The sequence below is a fragment of the Gossypium hirsutum genome, chromosome A08 (genome assembly GCF_007990345.1).
Source record: "Gossypium hirsutum isolate 1008001.06 chromosome A08, Gossypium_hirsutum_v2.1, whole genome shotgun sequence".
NCBI classification, from domain to species: domain Eukaryota; kingdom Viridiplantae; phylum Streptophyta; class Magnoliopsida; order Malvales; family Malvaceae; genus Gossypium; species Gossypium hirsutum.
Genome location: NC_053431.1, coordinates 4765417 through 4784410, shown reverse-complemented (window position 1 = coordinate 4784410; position 18994 = coordinate 4765417). Strand labels below are relative to the sequence as shown.

Below are 18994 nucleotides of genomic sequence, written 5' to 3'. Positions count from 1 at the left end.
TTTTTTCAAAATATTTGTATTGTCGAGAATGATTGTATGAAACGGTAATAGCACCTCATCTACATTTTTTTTCAATAGTTTAATGACACATAAGCATTTTAACCTGAAAAAAAATTATATCTCAATGAAAATCTTAAAATTTAAGATGAAGTTATTGATGTGATATTAAACTATTACATGATGCTCTCGTTACCATCAATATTTGGTTAATATTTTCATAAAATACATCTTTATTAATATAAATTATTGGAAAATTATTTATTTATAAAAAAACGAACACTGGTTTTGATTGAGATGATAAAATTAGAACTTTAATATTAATGGTTCCTTGTTTTCAAGTATTTTATGTAATTATTTTTTAAATTTACTTAATATTAAAAATATATTTTTGTACATTTTATTACTCTATAAAAATATTTTAATTATTTTCTAATTAAATTAATGTTTGGTTCACTCACTCAATTAAAAAAATTAAATACATATATAAATATATTATGAATATAATTTTTTAAAATTTTAAAAATATTTATTCAAAATTATTCGATATTTTTTAAAAAAATTGTAGGAGAAAAATAAAATTAAAAAATGTCATCCCGTTTAACGAGGTGCAAATGGAATCATTTGAATTTTGATTTAATAATTATACGAGAATTAAGAAAATATGACACGTGGTGTGTCCACCATTTTGGTTTAATGTCTACTGTTACCTTCCTTTCTTTTTCTTCTCCTCATAAAAAAAAGAAAAAAAATACAAACAAACAAAGCAACAACGTTACTATCATAAATAATCATTACTGAGACGTTTCGCTACTTTGTCTAATTTCCATTCATTTTCCGGCCAACTCTTTTCCCTAATCTTCCCGCCTGTCTACACTCCGAGCTAGTAGCCGGTAGGTCTATTTTTTTTTACCTCTGATTCTTTGTGCTCCTTTAAAATTGGAGTTGATTGTCAGCTTTTATTTGGATATGTTGTTGTGAGATGCGAAAAAAAACCCTCAAGTGCTTGGAATTTGGGGTTTTACCGAAAAGTAGGCTTTTTGTTTTGACTATGTATGTGGGTTACTCTTAATTGGGATCATGGATGTGTTGGTGTACTGTTTATTGAACTTTTGGGAAAGAGCTGAATCTGATTAGTTGTAATTAGTAGTATAGGGTTTTGGAGCTCTGATCTGTAGCTGGAATATGGTTAAAGTTGTGGATTGTTGTTAAATTGAGATTTATTTGAGCTTGAATTACTGGGTTTTGAGTCTTCTGGTTACTTGGGGTTTTATAAATGGAGGCTCGATATGGAAGTGAAGCTCAGTTGTATGGTGTGAGTCCGGAGGATCTGCAGGCTGTGGGGAAAAGGACATTGGAGTGGAATTTGAATGATTGGAAATGGGATGGTGACCTTTTTGTTGCTAGCCGGATGAATCTGGTGTCTGCTGATGGTATGGGGAGGCAGTTTTTCCCGCTGGGGTCCAGTATTCCTGGCAATTCATCCAATAGTTCATCGTCATGCTCTGACGAAGTGGATCTGGAAACTGAAAGGAAAAGGGAATTGGAGAAGAGGAGAAGGGTCACTGTGGTCAAAGATGACAGTCTGAATGAAGAAGCAGGTAGCCTTACTTTGAAGCTTGGGGGCCAAGATGGTCATGGTAATCTACTTAGCCAAAGAGATACAATAAATTGGGAGGGAACTAGTGGGAAGAAGACCAAGTTGAGTGGAGGTTCTGGAAATCGTGCAGTTTGTCAGGTTGATGACTGCAGGGCTGATCTGAGTGATGCCAAGGATTATCATAGGCGGCATAAGGTTTGTGAGATGCATTCCAAGGCTAGTAAAACACTGGTCGGAAATGTCATGCAGCGATTTTGTCAGCAGTGTAGTCGGTAAGCATTTAAGGTTTGAACCACTTTGCAGAACTGAAAGAGATAGGCTAACTAAATTTGTAGAAATTCTTATAGAAGTAACGTATTGGTGACCTTTTGTACTTCAAGCTGAAAATCTATATTGTTGGATATGTTGTTTGGTTTTTGGTAGGTTTCATGTCCTTCAAGAGTTTGATGACGGTAAGAGAAGCTGTCGCAGACGTCTGGCTGGCCACAATAAAAGGAGGAGGAAAAGAAATCCTGAAGCTGTCGTCAATGGCAATTCACTGAATGATGAGCAAACTAGTGGTTATCTGTTGTTAAGTCTTCTGAAGATACTTTCTAATTTGCATTGTAAGTATCTAGTTGACTTTCCACTACAACTGAATGCTATTGGGTTTGTGTCTGTTGAGTATATAATGTTCTATATTTTTTCTCTGAAAAATGGGTCTAAATTGCTATACATTTTCATACTTACACAATCATTTTCCCTTCTGGGGACCTAAGGGGCAATTATGAATGTTTGAACAACCAATGCAAAAGGAATCTCAATTCGTTTTTCATACTTAGTCAATTATTTTTCTCAGGATAGTTCACCATGCACTTTCTTGGAAATCTATATTTTAGGTGAATTTAGAAGTTAGACATGAGAGAGCTGTTAAGATTCTTTGGTTGTAGGATAATTCTAGCTATTGTATTTCACATGGAATATTTTGTATTTGCTTATGGGTGAATGACCTTGATATTCTTAAATGACAGCTAACACATCTGGCCAGGCCACGGACCAGGATGTTCTGTCTCATCTTCTAAGGAGCCTTGCAAACCATACCAATGAACAAGGAGGAAGAAACATATCTGGGCTTCTGCCCGTACCTCAAGATATAGAAGCTGTTTCAGCTTTGTTTTCTAATGGCCAAGGCCCTCATCAGCTTTTCAAGCAGCATATCACTGGACCTGCATTGGAGATGCCACAGAAAGCAGTATGTTCTCATGATACTAGGGGTGCTAAGGTCCAAGGCAGTGCTGCTGGAGTGGTCAAGATGAATGATTTTGATCTGAATGACATATATATTGACTCAGACAATAGCACAGATGACATAGAGAGGTCACCTGCACCTGTGAATATAGGGACTAGCTCTCTTGATTGCCCTTCATGGGTTCAACAGACCTCTCATCAGTCAAGTCCACCCCAGACCAGTAGGAATTCAGATTCAGCATCTGGCCAATCACCTTCTAGTTCCAGTGGTGGTGCTCAGGTATCTCTATATTGCATAATATGCATGATGCATACCATTTTTGTATTAAAATTCCTTGAATATTACTTTGGGGTCAGTGCAGTTGCTAGATGGCTTTACTTGTGGAGGAGGTTTAAATTGTCATGACAAGCAATTACCAAGGGATATTTTGATGATCGATCTCATCTGTTGATTAATATATGTAGTGCTATAAAATTCTATGAAAGTTTCACCTCTGATGATTTACTTTCACTTTGACATTGCAGAGCCGTACAAATAGGATTGTGTTTAAATTATTTGGGAAAGAACCAAATGATTTTCCTTTGGTCTTGCGAGCACAGGTACTCAAAAGTTTTTAAATGCAACTGTAGTATGGGGTTCGCTTCTTCCGAAAGTATAATTATGTATGTTTTAAACTTCCAGATTCTTGATTGGCTATCTCATAGTCCCACCGACATTGAGAGCTATATTAGGCCTGGTTGCATTGTTCTCACAATTTATCTTCGTCAAGCTGAGGCTGCTTGGGATGATGTAAGCTTGTTTGCATGAAATTATAGATTCTTTTATCTCCTATGCATTTAAATGCTATTAATTTCTTCACAATTTTAATCGTCTATTATTTTGTCAGCTGTGCTCTAATCTGAGTTTCAGTTTGAGTCGACTTCTGGATTGTTCGGATGACACTTTCTGGAGGACTGGATGGATTTGTATAAGGGTGCAAGATCAGATAGCATTCATTTATAATGGTCTCTTTATCTTGTCTTTATCAGTATTCATTTAATTGATATGAACAAATAATTGGCAAGCAAGAGTACTTATGCATGGAGGTGTGAACACTTGACCAATTTATTTTTGTGCTGCAGGTCAGGTTCTGGTAGATACGTATTTACCTCTTGGTAGCGTCCGTTATAGTAAAATTGTGAATGTCAAACCAATTGCAGTATCTGCAACTGAGAGAGCTCAATTTTCAGTTAAAGGTATCAATCTGTCTCGGCCAGCCACAAGGTATTCTTTACATTTTTCTTGCAGCCAATATTTCTTGAGTCATTTTATCCCTCAATTGCTTGAATTGATCCTCGGGAGTGTATACAAGAGAGTACATGCTTTGTATTGAATTTTTATGGTTGCTCTAGAGCCTTTGATATTCTTGGATTCCTATCCCAGGTTGCTCTGTTCAGTAGAAGGGAAGTATCTGGTGCAAAATGATTCTCATGAGTTGATAGATGACAATGATGATTTCAAGGAGCAAGATGAGTTACAGTGCATTAACTTCTCTTGCTCTATCCCTACTGTGACTGGGAGAGGATTCATTGAGGTGGTCTTTCTTCTACTAGTTTAATCAATCCTATTGCTCTCATCCTTGCTGCTGTTATCTTTGAAATGATTATATGTGAATTCTAGTAAGATTCCTTTTAGTTGAGTTTGAGGTTACAATGTAGCTTGTAGATAACAGGTGTAGTGCAAATACATCCTGGTTAGTGCTACTGCTAACTCTACTACTTTTGGGTGGACTATCGTAATTATTCGCAAGAAATTTCATCTTATTTAAGGTGAAACATGGGAGTGTGTGAGGGGGTAAAGGGAGGAAAGAGGGAAGTCCTAGGATGATGAGATTTGAGACATAGTCTGAACTTTTAAGTTCTTGGATGTATTTTTGCTGGATTATAGAACATGCTTGGCTGCTTGTTGACTGCTTGGACAACTTTTATTAATTTGTGTCTGGCTTTGGTATTATTCTATATTTGGTGAGAATGTAGAGAGAGGTATAGAAGCACGACACTTTCTGGTTTTCCAGTTGCACTATGTTCTTCAGTCACTATGCGCCATTATTGTAGTGCAAAATAAGTAGAGTCTACTGCTATATCTGTCTTTGCTATTTTCTCTTTTTTTTTTTACCCTACATGCTTGTTATAAAAGGTGCATATATATAATTTATTCTAGTTTGTCTTTCCTTTTGCGGAAATTGACATTTCCTTGATCTTCTCTAGATTGAAGACCCTTGCTTTAGCAGCAGTTTCTTCCCTTTCATTGTTGCTGAGGATGATGTTTGTTCAGAGATCCGAATGCTTGAGAGTTTACTGGAGATTACCGACACTGATGCCGATGTTGGCAGAATGGAAGCCAAAAATGTAGCCATGGACTTCATTCATGAAGTTGGTTGGCTTCTTCATAGAAGTCAATTGAAGTCTAGATTGGGCCAGTTGGATCCTAGCTCAGAATCCTTTTCTCTAAGGCGGTTCAAGTGGCTTATGGAGTTCTCTATGGACCATGAGTGGTGTGCTGTAGTGAAGAAACTTCTAAATATTCTTCTTGATGGAACAGTGGGCTCTGGGGAGCACCACTCTATCGACCTTGCATTAACAGAGATGAGTCTTCTTCACAGAGCTGTTAGGAAAAATTGTAGACCTCTAGTGGAGCTCCTTTTAAGATTTATTCTGGAGAACGCTTCAGATAAATTAGGATTTGAGAACAGGACAGTCGCTGCTGGTGTTGATAAAACCTTCTTGTTTAGACCTGATGTACTAGGCCCTGGAGGTTTGACTCCTCTTCACATTGCAGCTGGTAAAGATGGTTCCGAGGATGTGTTGGATGCATTAACTGATGATCCTGGAAAGGTATGTTCTTAATTTATATCTGAGCATTCCTGGAAATGAAATGCAGGAATTCTTGTTTTGATTTGCTAACATGAATTTCGGTGATCTTCTGTATCTCCTTCAGTCTGGATTCTGTCAGCCATGGTCTATTGACTTCTTAAGTATTGTGCTTATTTTCTGTTCAGGTTGGCATTGATGCTTGGAATAGTGCTCAGGACAGCACTGGCTCTACACCTGAAGATTATGCTCGCTTACGTGGCCACTACTCGTACATCCACTTGGTACAAAGGAAAATTAACAAGAGATCACCTTCTGGGCATGTGGTGGTTGACATTCCCGCCACTCCCTCTGTCTCCAGCACAAACCAGAAGCAAAACAATGAGACAACCACCAGCTTTGAGATAAGCCAGCTCGAATTGAGACCCGTGAAGCGACATTGCAAGCTTTGTGACCAGAAGCTTCCTTATAGCTATGGGATGGTGACCAATATGTCATTGAGTTACAGGCCTGCAATGCTGTCGATGGTAGCAATTGCTGCAGTCTGCGTCTGTGTTGCTCTATTATTTAAGAGCTGTCCGGAAGTTGTGTACGTGTTCCGTCCCTTCAGATGGGAACTGTTGGACTATGGTGCAAGCTGAAGTCCGGTTAGTCTCCCTAAATATGTAACATTTACTAGGCGGTTTGTATTTGTAATCGGTTTATAATAAACTGTAAAGTTCCAGGGTTTGGACTGAGTTGCAGAGGCTGTAATATTGATGACATATACATATATGAACACATACATATATCTATATTTGTTGTTATCAATCAATGTAATGTTATTAGGATATTAACATAATAACACACGCATGCATAGACCTCTTTTTGGGGTCTGACTTTGATGTTTGATAGCCTTGTAGCCCTGGTTTTATCTTATTAGTACAATGAAAATACGTGTTTCTGGAAAAGTTTAGAATGGGCTATTTAAATTGAGCTTTTCATGGATTCCAAGTAAGAAATTCAGTAATATTATAAGAGCCAACAATATTGTATGAGATTTAATGTAAGAATTTCTATAATTTGCATTGTAAAGAATTTTTTTTGTAATTTACTGATAACTTTACAATATTATAAGAAATTCCGTAAATTTGTAATAACTTCAGTAAGAAATTTGTATGAGATTTAGGGTTTTTTTGGATGGATAGTGTATTTATTTACGATTAGTATAAAAAAAATTGGAGGTAAACACCCATTCAAATGGCCTTTAGCAATTTTATAAGAATTTCAGTAATTTATGTTGTAAGTAATGGAGTAATTTGATAAAAGTATTACAATTTTGTAACAAATTTAGTAATTTTGTAAATTTTTTTTTCCAAAATTGTAAGAAATTAAATAATTTATTGAAATCATTACAAATATAATTTAACAATTTCATAAGTGATTCCATAGTTTACAAAGTTGTAAGAAATTAGTCCAACATTAAAAATATAATTTAGTAATTTCAGAAGATATTTAATAATTTATAAAGTTGTAAAAAATCAGTTAAACGCTATAAATTTGTAAGATTTTTAGTAATTTTGCAAGAGGTTTAGTAAATTTATAAGAAATTCAGTAAGATGTAGTACTCTTTTTAAGTAAATTTGTAAGAAATTTAAAATTTTTTGTAAGAAATTCAAAAATAGTAATAGATTTATAATTTATTAGACGATTTCGGGTAAGAGTTTCAGTCATTTAAATTGTAAAAAATTAGGGGCGAAAATTAGAAATCTTTTAGGGGCTGAGATTAAATTATATTTTTAAGGAGAATTAAAATGTAATTTTACCCATGTATTGGTTGGTATCTTTATGATTTTCAAAATGAATAAATGGAACTTTTAACATTTTGGAAAGTCAAACTATAATTTTATGAATTTTGGGGGGTCTAAAGCAAAAATTTCCAATTTAATTTTTCCGAAATATTGTAAGTTATTCATTAATATTGTAAGAGATTTAATAATGTTTAAAAAATTCAGTACGGTATAAAAAAAGAAATTCATTAATTTTTTTATGAAATTTAATAATTATTTAAAAGATTCAGTAATTTATTTAAGAGCATTAGTCTTTTTTTAGAAATTAAATATTTTGATAAGAAATTTAAAATTGGTAAAGATTCAGCAATTTTGTTAAAATATTTAATATTATATAAAACTTTAATAATTTTATAGGTAAATTACACTCAAGGTCACTAAATCATTAATAAGTTTATATTTTGGTCACTCAACTTTAAAAAGTTATAAAATGATCATTAAACTATTAAAAGATATTCATTTAAGTCACTAAATTGTTAAAATAATTTGTTGTATGGCCTTTTTTGTTTGCATTTCTTGCAGGGTGAGAAGCTCTAATTCTCTTCTATATTTTAAGTTTTTTTTGCATGAAATAATAAATTTTCAATTTTCGATATTGACCATCAAATCGACCTATACTTAAAATACATATATTTTTACTCACTAATGTATTACCATTTATTAAATTATCACTTTTAAGCTTATTAGCAGAATTATTTAAAATTTTTTAATAAAACTTTCTAATAATTTAAATGAAATCTTTCGTGTAAACTTTTATTGCCTTAGCTCACAGCGGGCAGAACTCCAGGCCTTGGAATTTTCCCATACAAATGCAAAAATTGCTAGTCTACTGAAAATCATGCCGATTGTGATTCTCTGGACGTAACCCTAATTTCACACTCACTTTCTTCACCATTTCGCTTCCCCCATGGAGCACGAAGACCCTCGAAACAGTGAGTCGCCTCACCGCAGCTCCAAAAAACCCAAGTTTTCTTCCAATTACATACCGGAATCCGAAATCCGAGACGAGTTCTCTCACCACCAACCACGTGTCGCTCGTATCAATAACGGGAGTTTCGGTAGCTGCCCCGGTTCGGTTCTTGCTGCCCAACGCCGGTGGCAGCTCCAGTTCCTCCGACAACCTGATGCCTTTTACTTTAATACCCTCCGTAATGGAATAACGGCGTCGCGGATGATCATAAAGGACCTCATCAACGCCGACCACGTCGACGAGGTCTCCCTTGTTGATAACGCGACAACCGCCGCCGCCATCGTCCTCCAACAGATTGGTCATAGTTTCGCCGAAGGGAAGTTCAAGAAAAGCGACACTGTTTTGATGTTGCACTGTGCGTATCAAGCCGTTAAGAAATCAATCCAGGCCTACGTAACACGTGCTGGTGGCTCCGTCGTCGAGGTACGGCTACCGTTCCCGGTAAATTCAGAGGAAGAAATCATTTCCGAGTTCAAAAATCAATCACGGAAGGAAAATCAAACGGTAGGAAGATAAGGTTAGCGATTATTGATCATATTACGTCAATGCCATCCGTTGTTATTCCGGTAAAAGAATTAGTTAGGGTTTGTAGAGAGGAAGGAATAGATCAGGTTTTTGTAGACGCGGCACACGCGATAGGGAGCTTGAAAGTAGATGTTAAAGAAATTGGAGCTGATTTTTATGTTAGCAATTTACATAAATGGTTTTTTTGCCCGCCTTCTGTAGCGTTTTTACATTGTAAGAAATCGAATGCATCATCTGATGTGCATCACCCTGTTGTTTCACATGAATATGGGAACGGATTGCCGATAGAGAGTTCATGGATAGGGACTAGGGATTACAGTTCTCAGCTCGTGATTCCTGCGGTTTTAGAGTTTGTGAACCGGTTTGAAGGTGGGATTGAGGGATAATGGAGAGGAACCATGAACAGGTGGTGAAGATGGGGAAGATGTTGGCAGAATCTTGGGGGACAAATTTAGGGTCGCCCCCGGAGATGTGTACGGTGATGATTATGGTCGGTTTGCCTTCAAGGTTGTGTCTTAATAGTGAAGAGGATGCTTCGAGGTTGAGGTCGTATTTACGGGATTGTCATGAGGTTGAAGTTCCAAAAGATGGGGAGGATGGAGTTAGGGCTAATGATGGGTGTATTACAGGATATGTGAGAATCTCTCATCAGGTTTATAATACATTAGACGATTATGAGAAATTGCGGGATGCTATTAATCAAATAGTTGAGGATGGGAAAACTTGCAAAATGCTTTGTATAGAATAAAGAGGTAAGGTTTCTAACTTTGTTGCTTGTATCTTTTTTTTTTTTTTTTGTTTGCTTAAGCTGGTTGTCATTACCACTTACTAATTTGAACATATATAATGTTGAAACTTAAAGACCCAACTGCTATTGATTTATTGTGTTCCTGTAGAAAGATAGTCCTATGCTATAGTCCTATGCTCTAACTCTATTACTAGGGAAAGAAACAATATTATTATTCTTCAATGCCATGATGCGGATCGTTTGTTTCTGAAATTATTGTGATTCTAGTTTATAATTTCATCATGGTGGAGCTTATAGAATGAATTAGAATCGTTTCTCTGTAAGATATTTTGTTCATATTGTCATACTAACAAAAGAATGGAGTTAGATTAATAGTAGTAACTGATAATACATATAGTGGTGCCATTTGTGAAAGCTTAGTTATTGTACTGCCAGTACCAACACTTAGGAGTTCTGGGAACCAATATTGATGGGAGGTGAAAAGGAGAGGAATAAAAGGGAACTGAGACAGTTGATAGGAACAATTCCTGATCTATAGATTTTGCTTCAGATGCAATAGCACCTTAAAAACTAGTTTTTGATCAATTATGTTTATTCTAATCCAGAAGATCATTTCATACCTTAATTTTCTTGTATTTTCACTTGGCAGATAGTCATCAAAGATTGGAGCAGCCTTCAATGGAATAGCATCTGTGTTTTGACAGCTCTCAGATGCATGCGGCTTCTCATAGTTTTTAGAGAACCAAAAAATGGGGAAAGAGCGGCAAACAAGAAATGGGTTACATGTGCTTTTCGGAACTGCAAAAACCATCAGTAAGAACCATTGACCAATGTAGGCCAACATGTCAGCATTTTTTTAACAGTTAACCTGCTTTCATAAGTGTTTGAATTTGTATGTGGTTGTAGTAATCAGTGTATCCTTAGCTGAAGTAAATTTCTTAAGGCGAACTTGTCTAGAATTTATCAAGGCTTGATCAGTTTTTCACCTGTTATCCCCCAAAACATTGCCAAAATCCTATGGGATGTTCTCAATTAAGAACGGAGTAAATAATTTAAAACACAATTTTATTGCTGAAAATACAGAAGAATAAGATGGATTTCTTACTTCTACATTAGTAGTAGCAGAAATATTAGCTAAGATGCACAAGAAGTCAGTGTAAGTACCATTGAGGCTCTTATACTAAGAGTTAGATTGTATTTTGTTTTTTTTACTAAAAAAATGGACAAATTAGTCCCTGTACGTTAGATCAAATAGTAAACTAGTCCTTACTATTAAAAATTTCATTCATTTCTACCATTAAAAATTGGCGTTGCTTATAGATTAACCAAACAGATACAAGGGGTATGCCACGTGTGCCTCATTTTGACATACAATGACCAATTTTTAATAGTAGAAATGGATGAAATTTTTATTAGGAAGATCAGTTTACTATTTGATCTAATGTACAAGTATTAATTTGCTCATTTTTTGAGCAGAAAGGGATAAAATACAATTTGACAATATAAAGGCCTTTATGTTACTTTTACTCCATAAATCTTTACTCTATACAGACAGTATATTTATAAATATATAGATATCCATCTTACTCTAGTCGCTCTCGGCACTTAAAAGCTTTCCAAACTCTGTAACTTTGTCCCTCACGAATTTTGCATAGTCACGGTTTGGCCATCACCAGGTCATCATTCTAGTGGTACCAGTTGTCAAATTCGGACAATGCACAGCCAGCCTTGAACATTTATATGTTGTGTACCACTTGCTATCTTTACATCAATCAGTCATTTTTCAGGAATCTTGCCACTAGGTCGACAGTCCTTTAGGCTTGTGCAGAAAACTTAAAGCAAAATATGGAGATCTTAGCAGTGAGTAATTTAAAAGAACAGTATTTCAAAATGAAATTAGGACAAATATGTGGACAGCTAAAATTGAAGACTTATGAACTATGATAGAGTATGGAGCTGATATAAATTAAGAGTGTACCAGTCTCTTTTACCACATCTTTGTTTTGTGGTTTCCGATCTTAAAACTTGGTAATGTTGATGGGTTTACACCAGTATCGAACCTACCGGGCCTATGACTTAGATGATAAGAACGATGAGGAACTAAATGGGGGTGGAACATTGATGCATATGGTGCTGGTGCAGCGGTTTCTGGTGTTTGGTGTTGAGGCTGAAAAGAATAAGGGGTTGGTGAGTTTTCATACGCTGAGTAAAGCCCCATTGGCTCACCACTGGGTAACTTATAAACAGCAAAGTGTCCTTTTACACTTTCTTTTGTCATATACTGCAAAAACAAAATACCAGGACCAAGTAAATGTAGCTATCTGCTAAATCACGACACACCCCACTGATTTATTTCTTTAAATTGCTTTCAAGGAAACTGCTGAAGCTGAATCTTCCCATCGAATTCAGTTGGAAGTTCCAATGCTACTATGAAAAATTACGAAAAGAGAAAATAGGTTTTTAACTCGAATGCTAGATTACGAAGATTAAACTTATGAAATACTTGTTAGAAATTCGCCTAAGTAAGATGTTGGATGTAGAGCTAATTTGTAAAATTATTTTGCAGATCTCTTTCGATTGTGAAAACAATGTAACCCAAATTCGATCCTAGCATCATTATGGATTGATACCCCATTATTTCAACTTGCCAAATAATGGGTAATGCAGAACCTTCATGTTCCACCAACGATGATGCAGGTGGTTCAGCCCCCATGGTTGATGCGTTTACCTTTTATGTGGCAAGTTAAGTAATTGTTCCCTAGATTCAATACTTTCATTGAAGCAGAATTAGGCAAAAATGATGTGCTTGATGATAGTAAACTATTATCCGAGCAATAAGGCTTTGGGACTAAATTCGAATATATGTTATAAATTGCACTCTATTTTTTAAATTAAATCTTTAAATATTCAAATATAACCGAAGTTATATAGGTTAACTTGGACTTTAATTTTAAAATCAGGAAAATAAAAAAAAAACTAAATTTTAAGCATTCGAAGAGTACAAGGACCGGGGTATAATTAATAAAAAAAAATTAATGTAATTTACAATTGTTTTATTATTTCATTTAAAATACAATATTCAATGTCTATATAATTGAATCACAAAAGTTTACTCATTTTAAACTTTATGTCATTATCTACTTTTTATTTTGTACCAAAAAAAAAATCTATTTAGCCCTTTCAAAAATTATAAAATTATAAATTAATATATAATAAAATTTATATTTCACATCTCAAAAATTTATAATTTAATTTTGATCATTTCTAAAAAAAGTTTCCCTAAACAGTGGACAATCTTGTTTTCTATTGATCGAAGAATTTGCAAAATATATGTTCGTACAACACATGATTAGAGGTGAATCTAGAGAGGGCTGGTAGGGGCCTTGGCCTCGTTTAAAATTGAAAATTGTTATTTAGACCCTTTAAAATATTTTAAAATTTTAAATTAGTAAAAGTAAAATTATACTTTGACCTCTTAAAATTATAAAAGTTCAATTTAATCCCTTAAAAGTTATAAAGATATAGACTATTAAAAATTAAAATTTCATTCATCGGCTTAAAAAATTGTGAAAATTGTAATTTTGTTTATTATTCAAAAAGAAAAAAGAAAACTTCGCAAGAATCACCACATTATTTTATTAATTAGATGGAAAATCATGAGACAAAACTTAAAAATGCAACTGATAATACTAAAAACCATGCATCGAATAACTCACAAGTCGTGCAAAATCTGCGAATGTATATGATGTAACACGTGGTTCATAATCTCTTGTAGCGTACGTCGGAGCATAAATTGGAGGATATGTCGGAGCATAAATTGGATGATATGTCGGAGCATATGTTTCGACATCTGTCACAGGTCCGGTTTCAATATCCGCATGTGTTGCGGCGTTTGTTGGAACATACGTTTCAACATCTGTTGCAGCTGCAGCTTCAACTTCAACATCAGCTTGTGGTGTTTCAGCCACGGGTTCGGGTTGTGGCGTTGCTACCAGTGGTTCGGGTTGTGACGTTTCTGCCGATGGTTCCCGTTGTGGTGGCGGTGCTGATGCTTGGTTTTGGTTTCCTTCACGCCATGATAGACACATACATATTAAAAGCACAATCACAAGGAACACTGTGAAACCTACTCCTACAATAGGCCAACTAATTTCTCCCATTATATGTGTATCCACTCAGTTAAAAATTAAAAATATAAATAAGGAGAAATTAATACGAAAAATAAAAGAAATAATAATTAGGGTTTTCAAAGTATTATAATACTCTACTATGAATCCTTGAGAGCATGCCAATGAAAATATTATATTAAATAATTTAACTATGAGTTGACACAAAATATTTTGAAAAAATAGAAGTATTTAAAGTGATTGTCAAGTTTGGGTCAAATTTAGATACTAAATTAAAAAAAATGTTAAATTTAAGTACCAAATATTATATTAAACTTTATTTAAAGTAAATTAGATACAAGTGAAGATTCTCTTTTAATAAACATTATTAAACCAACCTCACAAGAAAAGGAAAAAAATTATATACCGATTCTTTGTATATTATAATTATTGCTAGTCAAATTGTAATATTTTTATTTTTAGAAATTTATTTTTTTAGATTTTAAAATCCGGGTTCATTAATTATTAATTTTGATTACATTTTTTTATTAATTTCGGTGATATGATATTTTAAAATAAAAAAATATACTTACTAATCATGTAACAAAAAAAATATTGTAATGAACTTAAATTTAATAAAATAATTATAGTTGTGTTAATAATTAAATTTGTATTTTTAAATTAAAAAAACTAAATTCCTTAAAATAAAAATAAAAATTCAAGTCGAGCATAGTTTAATTTCAATAGACACTCCTTTTCTTTTTTGACATCATAATATTATGGGTAAATTTTAATTTCAATCCCTCTACTTGTTAGATTATAAGACTAGTTAAATTTCAATTTGATCCTTATATTTCATTCAAATTTCAATTTTAATCTATATACTTTAATTTTTGACATAATTTGATACCTCAACTTTTATAATGCCATTAGTTAGTCTAAATACTTTATTATAATTAAAATAATGATGCGAATTTTTAAGAATTGTTAGCACCGTTAAAATTCTTTATTAAATTCAGTCATGTTACAATGCTATATTTTTGTTACATGGACACCAAGTTTATTTTTTTTTCAAAACGCCACACAACACAAAAGAATTCTAACAGTGCTAACAAATTCAAAAGTAGAGAGGCTAATTTCCTGAAAATAAAAGTATAAAGATTAAATTTCAAATATACGAAGAGTACAAAAACTTTGAACAAATCGTAATATTTAAATTTTTATACTATAATTTAATCAACAAATAAATAATTAACCTAAACACGAAGCGTGAAGGTAAAATAATATCTTTTGCCTTGATTATCACTCCAATTTCAATATTCCTTTTTCAGAACTTGGTCTAGCGATATGCAATTAATGAGTTAATTTATTTACAGAAATCTAATTTATTTTCAAGAAATTTGGTCAAATCTAAAAGCATATCCTCATTTATTGAAATTAAAAAAATATTTAAATAACCCTAATTAGCCTAACTTAAGCATAAAACTACTATAAACAGAGACCTAATAGCAAACACTAAAGCTTGGAGTTAACATTGGAAGAAGAAGAATTTTTCAACCAAATTGGCTTTTATTGAGATTTCGAGCTAGCTACCAAGAATGGGTATTTTTTTCTTCAACATTATATATATATGTATGTATATTTATAATTATTTTATTGTCTCGTTCATGCATGCATGCAAAAATTTGTTCCTTAACAGGATATATTGAGATTCGAACTCGTATTATAATTTTTTAATATAATTGTTTTATTTGAAAATACAGATTTTAAAGATAAGTTGGGAAAGAATATATTTGGAACAGTGATGGTATGTATCACAGTGGTGTTTGTGATACTGCTTTTAATATATACGTGTTTCACATGGCGTGAAGAAGATCGAAAGCAACAAGCAAAACTAGAAGAAGCTGCACCAGTAGATGAAAAAAAGGAAGAAGAATCTGAAGCTGAATCATAGACTATTTTTTGATATTAAGTATATCATATTTGGGGTTCATGACTGTTTCTTCTAATAATATTTTCTCTAAAATTCGAACTTACAACTGAATCATAGAGTATTGTCTATCAACAACAAGTATATTATTATTAGTATCTTATAAATCTATTTTCATGTGAGAAAAAATAATAAATAAATAAATATATACGGTTAATATTTAATATATACATTCAATATGAGCTAAATCACTAGACCTTAAATTATAAAACGTCTTAAAACTATAAACCCTAAATTTTAAATCATAAACCCTAAATCCAAAACCATAAAACCTTAAACTATAGACAATAAACCCTTAAATACTACTTAAATACTAAATCCTAAACCTGTAAGAATAAATTTCATATGGATATACATTGATATATATATTAATGTGAAAGAACAACATAAACATATAAAAAATGGAAACCACATTGCAATCTCTATTCTCTAAATTTTCAAATTTTATATTACCATGTAACGTTTTAATAAAAAAGTTAATAATATTAACTGTTTAAATTAATTCTATATATTATAAAAATATATAGACTAAATGATATTAAAAATTAAAGTATATGCAAATAAATTTGAAATTTAAATATATTAGAGAGACCAAATTAAAATTTAACCATGTATTAAATAGTAAATAATAATAATAATAATAATAATAAAAATAAAAGAGAAAAAAAGGATTTATATTGCATACTTAGTGGCGTTTTAGAAAAAAACGCCGCAAACATGTATTAATACTTTAAACTATGTCGTTTTGAATGTTTACATCCTTCTTATTAGTGGCGCTTCTATAAACGCCGCAACAGATGTGATTTACCGGCGTTTTTACTAGAAAACGCCACAAACATCTATTTGTAGAATGCAAAACGGCGTCGTTATTACCAAGTTATTAGTGGCGCTTCTTGGAAAAACGCCACAAAACATCTAAAGAGATTTCAAAACGTCATCGTTTTATAGCCTTTTATTAGTGACGCTTTTATAAACGCCATAAAAGATGTGAAATACCGGCGTTTTCGCTAGAAACGCCACAAAAATCTATTAATAGATTGCAGAAACTGTGTCGTTTTATAGCCTTTCTAATTAGTGGCACTTTTTAAAAACGCCACAAATATTTTTCACCAGATTGAATACGTCGTCGTTTTTTTGAACCCCATTTGCCCTTTACTTTCCCTAGTTCAGTTTACCCCGATTACTTCCTTCTTCATCTGTTTCAGAAATCCCTAAAATTTTCCATTACTCCCAAACCCTAATTTCAGAAATCCCCTATAATTTCCCTCAAAGAGATATACTGAAATCATTTTCCCCGAAGTCGTTTTGATTTGCTCAGCTACCAGTATTTATCCCATAACCCCAAATCAAAAATTTTGATTTTGCACCCTAACTGGTCTTCGTGTTCCCCAACTTAAACTCGATCTCATTCCCCCATTTACCTAATTTCTTCTCTCATTTTCCCTAACTGAGTCTACGTCTGCCTCTTCTCTACACCGCTGCAGCTGGAATTTCGAGTCCTATACTATAGGTATTGTGTTCATGTTGTTCATATACAACAGTTACTGTTTGCCCATTGATGCTACATTGTTTACATATATTTAATATATTACTAATTCATGTTTTAATCATTTCATTGATGCCACATTATTTATTATGAGTGTTGACATGTATTTAAATTATATGCAGGATAAATGACATGAGAGCTGAAGTTGTGTTAATTACACTTGTTGATTAGACTTGGTATTCTAGTAGCTTTCATGAGAAATTTCACTTTTGGGCTTTGACTGCTTGATTTGCCTTGCCTTATCTCTTGCTTTGCTGTTGTTGCTGATTTATTTTGAAAATAACAATCGAGCAAGCAGAAAATTTATTTTTCCAATAATATTTGAATATGGTTTGAAGTAGACATCCATATCGTGTCACCTGTTTAAAATTCTTAAATTGGCTGAATCGAACTACTTAATATGTTGGTTGAGAAAATGTAATCTTTGTTGGCTGTTGTATTTCATCTTCATAGTTTGATTCTATTTTGTTTTTAAAAGTAGCTTGACCAAACCAAATTCTGTTTACTAGTTTGTCATTTTCTATTCGTTGACTTGGGCTATAATCATTTTCATTTATTATTCCTCGTATTATTTTTTTTCATCTCCACAAATTCTTTATATGGAATGCTTTGTTTATTCCCCTTTTAAAGTGAATAATTGATAATTGCACATGATAGTTTATGCATGCATCTGATTATAATTTTAACATACGTTTTTTCAGGAAAATATGGAGCTTTGGAAAGATGGTTATCAGGGTGATGTTATTGGGGAGTACACAACAGATGTTCTTGTCACTGAATTTGTATGTTTCTTGTTGTCTAATCTTTTCTGTTCTTTTTTTTCTTACTTTTTTCCACCTTAGAAAGGGTTATCAAATTCTAAAATCATTATTATTGGGAGGGTTATCAAATCCTAAAATCATCACACACTAATATGTCAGTTATCTTAGTGTAATTTCATTTGCATATGTTTCAAGGACTAGTCTAGGGACTAGGGAGTATTCATTTTCTTGGTAATTTGATACTAGCCTGCTAGATGTAAGCATCAAAACCATGTGTTGTCTTAAAAAAAATCAAAATCATGTAATCCAACCAGAAATCGATTTCATTATAGCAGTTAATTAGATTGTTTTTGGTTTAAAAACAATTACATTTTGAATTACATTTTATTGGTTCAAAATCATGTAATTGTATTGAAAAAAGGTAAAATTACTAGCAGTCCCTATATTATATCTAGGATTACATTTTGGAAACAAATTAACAAACTGATCCCTATATATTAGATCAAATAAGTCTTTCGCTAAAATTAAGTGAATTAAATGTTTTTTCTTCAATAAAAGGATCAAAATGCAATTTGAAGTATAAAGTAAGGAACCCATCCCTATTTTCTTCTAGTTTTTCTTCCAGCTGCTTGTGAATATATGTATATAAGTTACCATATTAAGCAAATACATATAATATGAATATATGTATAATAATATACCACGCAGATAGTAACACCCGTATTTAGTAAACCCATGTTAGTCTAATTTCAAAGGGTTTTTGAATTTCCATTTTAGTCTATAAATTTTCAAGTTTATTACTGTACATTTTTTTAATGTAAAAACTCAAATTACTATTCTTGTTT

At 32.8% G+C, this 18994-nt stretch overlaps 2 protein-coding genes across 2 annotated transcripts; both read left to right on the top strand.

Moving 5' to 3' along the window:
* The first annotated feature begins 1242 nt into the window (after nucleotides 1–1242).
* On the top strand, nucleotides 1243–6341 carry LOC107916844 (squamosa promoter-binding-like protein 1). Its single transcript, NM_001327133.1, is given in 10 exon segments — nucleotides 1243–1869; nucleotides 2021–2202; nucleotides 2608–3104; nucleotides 3350–3424; nucleotides 3507–3614; nucleotides 3712–3829; nucleotides 3947–4088; nucleotides 4248–4398; nucleotides 5072–5698; nucleotides 5863–6341. Coding segments are annotated over 10 exon segments (2949 nt in total). The 5' UTR covers nucleotides 1243–1273; the 3' UTR covers nucleotides 6316–6341.
* Nucleotides 6342–8248: 1907 nt separating this feature from the next.
* On the top strand, nucleotides 8249–10731 carry LOC107916839 (L-cysteine desulfhydrase). The gene is given in 4 exon segments (XM_016846208.2): nucleotides 8249–8948; nucleotides 8951–9379; nucleotides 9382–9750; nucleotides 10396–10731. Coding segments are annotated over 3 exon segments (1332 nt in total). The 5' UTR covers nucleotides 8249–8410; the 3' UTR covers nucleotides 9747–9750; nucleotides 10396–10731.
* Nucleotides 10732–18994: the final 8263 nt, after the last annotated feature.